The following is a 5,668-nucleotide window of genomic DNA, read 5'->3' on the forward strand; positions in this document are numbered from 1 at the left end:
CGGGGCGGAAGCGGGCGGGCCCGGGCCCGGCGCCGCCCTCCAGCAGGTACCGGGAGGGGCCTCGGCGGCTCCCGGGCGCTGCCTGCGATGGCCCCGCTTGTAGCGGAGTGCGGAGCTCCTGCCCCGGCGGTGAGGAGCCCAGCAGCGGCACGGGGAGCCGGGGGAGGAGCCCCGCCGCTGCCGCGGGTCTGGTGGAGCACCAGCCAAACCCTCTCAGCTGGGCTGGTACTGCTGGTGGGGCTGCAGGAGAGGGGATACGGCCCCACAACAGCTTAAATACTTCTCTATGCAAAGGCTGCGGTATAGCTGATGGACGGGGCACTGCCGTACAGGGGTAACGATGACCAGCCTCCCTGTTTGTGGGCAGCGAGTTCCTTTATAAACTCTACAGAAACGATGTTTGACTAGAGCCGGGAGAGATGTGGTTTTTAAAGGCTGAAAGTTACACGGGCTAGTGTAAAAGAGGGGGAGCTTTGTGTTAGATAAGAGTGGGAGCTGCTGGTGTAGCTTGTTAATTGAAGGGCATTGTTGATTAATTTCCGGCTAAGGAGTGTTAAGGAATATATTCAGTGCAGGTAGCTGGGATGCAGCTGCAGTTGGAGCTGCTCGGGGAGCAGAGCCCCAGGAGAGAGGCCATGAACTGCCAGCCCTTTGTGGAATTGTGGCACAGCCAGGGGATGGAACAGCAGCAGCTGTTTTATACACCGAGGAGTCTCTTTGTTCGGGGTCCCTCCTTGGAGACAGTTGTTATTTACTTATTGCACCAATATTAAATGATTTTAAGGATCTGGACAGCTGACACTCTGCTTTGGGAAACATGGGGTTGAGCTGGTAAGGAAACCTGGTCTGACGGTAAGTGTGGTGTAGGGAGTCAAGCAGGGCAGGTTTTGATCTCAGCTTATGGAGTGTGGATGTAACTGCCAGAGTAGTGCCTGTACGGTCAGACAGGAGCACCTCCTTAACAAGACATTATTAAGGAGGCTTAAATTAAAAATTTGCACTGGCACTGTATGACAAATAATTTAATCTGGATTCTTGTCAGCTCATTTTTTCTCAAATAACTGCAGACCTCTTTAAGCAAAAATCTCCCAAACCCATAAATTCCAAATAAACTCCAATAACAGTGAGAAATTCCCATGCTGAAAAGGGGTACATCAGATAAAAAGATTGTTACTATTTAAAAGAAAATAACTATTCTGGGATAGCTGTTAGTATTTGAGTTGAGCTCTTTTTTTCTTCATGTAATAAAAACACCACCTAATTTTACAGTAAAAAAACCCTGAATTTGTACAGTAAATGTTTTTATGCATTTCAGTAAGTTTATAGCGGAGAATGAAGCTGTTTCAAGAGGTGTTTCTGTTGTAAAATGCATTATGTGCCTTAGGGATGTAAAGCAATTTGTTAACTGCATTTCTGAAGTGCTTTTAGAGTATCATTAATACAAGGAAAACACAGCAAATTACAGAGTGTTTGTCCTGAGCGAGTGAATACAAAACCTCTTAAGACTTGCTGCTTTGACTTGAGAGACCATCTCTATCAACTATAAATATGTAATTTTTTTTGCATCTGAATAGCAGAAGGCTTATTGTACTTCAGATTTTCAGTTTCTAAAAAATGATGAGAAAATCAGCCTTGTGACAAGCCAAATATAATTTACTTATAACTTTACAACTACAGTAAAATGTTCAGAAACTATACAAAGACCTTAGACAGTAAACATGTATTTAATGAAACTGTGGTTCAGTCACACTGGATCCTTGAGGAAGGAGTTCCCAGTACAACTTCATTAATCTGCTTCTATCACAGAACAGTTTCCAGTCAGGCATACACATCCCTATTTGGTCCACCACTAAACTCTTCTTTTCATCTGGCTGATGTGTATGCTTGTGCCTGCCTCTTCAGCAGGCGTTTACCTAAAAGATAAAGTAATAACTTAAAAAAGTTAAAGAGGCCTTTGTGAGATCAAATTAAGTAGAAAATTTAAAATAACATTGCTTTTATTTTAGATAAATGAGACATGCAAAGACTTGCTAACTTTATTTCTGAGCAGGTTATACATTGCTGTGATTACCCAAAAGCCATCTCCACCGTCTTTGCTGGCCTTGTGTCTACTCAAGAAAAAACACCACCACGTCCCAGGGTTTTTCTCCCACTTGGAAGCAGCTTATCCTTGTTCAAGTGAACTGAAATGCTGGTGTCTGTGTTTCCTGGTATATGAACTTTTTTCTACACGGTTTACAGGTATTAACCACCTGCATGGGTTGGTTTTTTTTCCCCTTATAACTTTTATTATAGTAACAATGGGAGTTACTGATGAAAAACAAAGGTTGTTTACTTAACTCTTAAAGTAAATGAAACCGTACTGTAAATACACTCAGTGTCAGCTGTAACTCCCAGCAGCCAAACTAATTATTAAACAGAATTAAATATCAGGCAGCTGTAAGAAATTTAAAACCTCTTTTACTTTTACCTCTATTTTTAAATAATTTTGATTTATATACTTTACTGGACTTCAAGATTGGTATGGCTTTTGGCATTGCAATAGGGGAAAAAATCCATTTTTACTGTCTTGTAACAACTTTGTATTTTTCTTTCTTTTCTATTGAGAAACTTATACCAAAACCCCTCACAAGTCATATAACTATAAAAAATGCAAACAAAGATTCATTTTCTAACCTAATCTGATCTTTAAATTAGCAGCTAAAAAGATGAGAATCTATAAATAACTTATCAGCTGTGCTCAGAAAGCTTTGCCACACTTTGTCTATCAACTTCTGTGCAATTAAACGTGAAAGTCCACCATTCCTAAACCAAAATACTTTTTCACATCCCTTTTCCCTGCTTTTCTCCCCTTTATTTCTTTTATTATTGAATAATTTTGATCATTTTCCTGTTTTGGTAACTTATGTAGCAGGATGACAAAACACTTCATTCTACCTTAACCCTGAATTAACATGGCTATTAAAAAAAAAGAAACCCAAACCCTTCAAAGCAGGATGCAGTAGATTTGGATTTACCTTCCTCATCCACCTCCAGCCATTGGTGGTGGACTGGGGCCTCCACCCCAGTGGTTTATTCGGCCCATTCTACGGCGAGGATTTGCTGGAGGCCTGAAAAGAAAGGAATTCTACTGTCATTAAACTTTGCAACTAGAAATAGAATAACACTGGCTCTAAATCTCAGTAGTCACAAAGTTTGAACCTCTGAAAAAGTTGAGTTTCACCTAGCAAGCTGTAAGAAAACCTCAACCTCATGACTGCAAAAATCCTGTCCTGTCTCATTACTGCTGTGTGATGTGAGAAGGCTGCAGATCACTGATGCTTTTTACACAGTCCTACAAAACTTAGGTTGCAGTGTTCATAGCAATTACACCCCTGTAACAGTGTTTTGCTTTAGGTGATGTAATACAAGAAATGACTGCACTAATGCAAGTCAAATGCTGAGTATCAACATGTTTCAGAAAAGAAGAATTTTAACAAGGCTATCTCTTGTCTCCTAGGCAGGCTTCAAAAATATTTTCAGAGAGTGTTTGTACTGCTATTGCAGCTGTCCAAAGCTGTGTATTGTTACCAACAATGCAGATAACCATTTTAGCCTTCCTGCACAACCCAATTCAATGCAAATCACAACTGTAATCTAATCAGATTCATGTCACTTCACAAAGATAGGGGAAAAAACTGTGTGAATATGAAAAAAATACCCTCTTCTGTCATGGTATCCTGAATAGGAGGAAGATGTGTACCCTCTTCTTCTCAAATCTGGCTGAATAATGCTCTGGAAACTGAAAAATTAAAAAAAGGGTTAGATTAATTGACTGCTAGATATACTTTCTGAATTTTTTGTCTGGAAGATAAGAAATGGCTTGAGAAACAGTAAGTAGTGTTCAGGAATGAATAGTGTTATCTTCTCATGATCATTGTTGTTTAAATCTTGGCAATTTGTCTCCTACATATGAAACTATAATCTTTAATAAAATTACAGTGAACCTTAAACTATAAAATCTAGTTTTCTTGGTAATATGCAAGAAATGCATGAAGTATAAACTTATAACTGAAATCACTAAGAACTGTTGAATATATCACATGGACTTTCTGTTTGTTAACTGGCTTTGATCCAAATTTGTGTTTACTGCATGATTGCTTTTACTTGTCAGAATCTATTGTCACCAGTAGAAATTTTCCAAACAGCTTAATTATTTGATCAGGTAGTACATGCTTTTTAACAAAAGTATTTTTTTTCTTTTTGCAGTATCAAAATGTAAGAAAACTTATTTAAACTGCCAATAAGAGTCCCTTTTCATGCACTTTTTGTTAAGTATACTGTGCTTAATAAACACAACCACATAGTTGTAGTAAAGCATTTGTACATATGGAATACTAGAGAGTAAATATAATATTTTTATTGTTGTTACTGATAGCATTGTGTAACTTCTAAGTATGTCAAATCTAAAATTAAGCTCACCAAAAGAATTAACTTTACTTACAAGAGAACCACAAAATCTGCTATTGACCAGAAGAAATCTGTTATAGATGACAAACGCCAGGGAGCCCGACTCTGGTTATCCAACACTTGTCCTGTAACATCCAGATACAAAACATCCAGTGACGTTCCGTGTGTGACACCGAACAGTACCTCACACAAAACCAGATGTGCTAAGTCCAGAGTTTGCAGCTGGCACGGTGAAACTGCACTTCATGGCAGCGAGTTTCATTTTCACAGGTTACTGCCCAAGCACTTGAGCTAAAGGAGTCAGCACCGCCACTGGGGCTCTACCCAGCAAACCTACAGAGTGCCAGTGCAGAGTCTGATTCCCCGTAAGCGGTTAAAGTGCTGCCGTGTGACGCTCCGGTGTCTTCAACACGCACTTGCCTCGTCAAAGTCCCTGCCCTGCCACAGGCCGCAGGGCAGCGCGGGGTGACGCGACACCGGCAGCTGGCAGACCCTGCCCGGCTGTCCCGGCGGCGGCGGCGCCGGGAGCGGCGCTCTGCGCACCGCGGGCCCGGCGCCCCCGGCGGGTGCCCAGCCCCCGGCGGGTGCCCAGCCCCCGGCGGGTGCCCAGCCCCCGGCGGGTGCCCAGCCCCCGGCGGGTGCCCAGCCCCCGGCGGGTGCCCAGCCCCCGGCCCGGCCCCTCCCCGCTGCATTCGCACACCGCGGCTGCCCCGGGCCCGGCCGCGGCCGCTCACCGTTCGAGATGTACACCATGGCTGCCCCGGCCCGGCCCCGCCCTGCGCCTGCGCGCCCGCCGCGCGCATGGGCAGCGGGCGGTGACGGCGGCGCCCGCGGAGGAGCGGCCGCGGGGCCGTGGCGGCGCTGGGCTCGCTGTCCCCGAGCTCAACGGGTCCCGCTCAGCACCGCCTGTTAGCGAGGGGTCCCTGTCAGCAGCGCTGTTACTAACGAGTTTTCCTTCGGCACAGCGGATAACGGGGCTTCCCACTCGTTATTGCACACGGGATAACGAGGGGTCCCCCTGAGCAGCCGCTGTTATTAACGAGGGATCCCCTCAGAGCCCCGGTACCGCGGCCCCTCAGAGCCGCTGTTACTAACGAGGGATCCCCTCAGAGCCCCGGTACCGCGGCCCCTCAGCAGCCGCTGTTATTAACGGGGGAAACCCCTCAGAGCATCGGTACCGGAGCCCCTCAGCAGTCACTGTTATTAACGAGGGAAACCC

General features: G+C 44.7%; 1 protein-coding gene across 1 annotated transcript; it reads right to left on the reverse strand.

Moving 5' to 3' along the window:
• Nucleotides 1–3,013: 3,013 nt before the first annotated feature.
• SELENOK (selenoprotein K) lies at nucleotides 3,014–5,235 on the reverse strand. The gene is made up of 4 exons (XM_021534307.3): nucleotides 5,184–5,235; nucleotides 4,484–4,574; nucleotides 3,701–3,781; nucleotides 3,014–3,110 (listed from the first exon to the last, which is right to left on the reverse strand). Exons 1-4 carry the CDS (start codon nucleotides 5,200–5,202, stop codon nucleotides 3,014–3,016), a joined length of 288 nt encoding a protein of 95 aa, XP_021389982.2. The 5' UTR covers nucleotides 5,203–5,235.
• Nucleotides 5,236–5,668: the final 433 nt, after the last annotated feature.

Source organism: Lonchura striata, chromosome 12 (assembly GCF_046129695.1).
Source record: "Lonchura striata isolate bLonStr1 chromosome 12, bLonStr1.mat, whole genome shotgun sequence".
Lineage (NCBI taxonomy): Eukaryota > Metazoa > Chordata > Aves > Passeriformes > Estrildidae > Lonchura > Lonchura striata.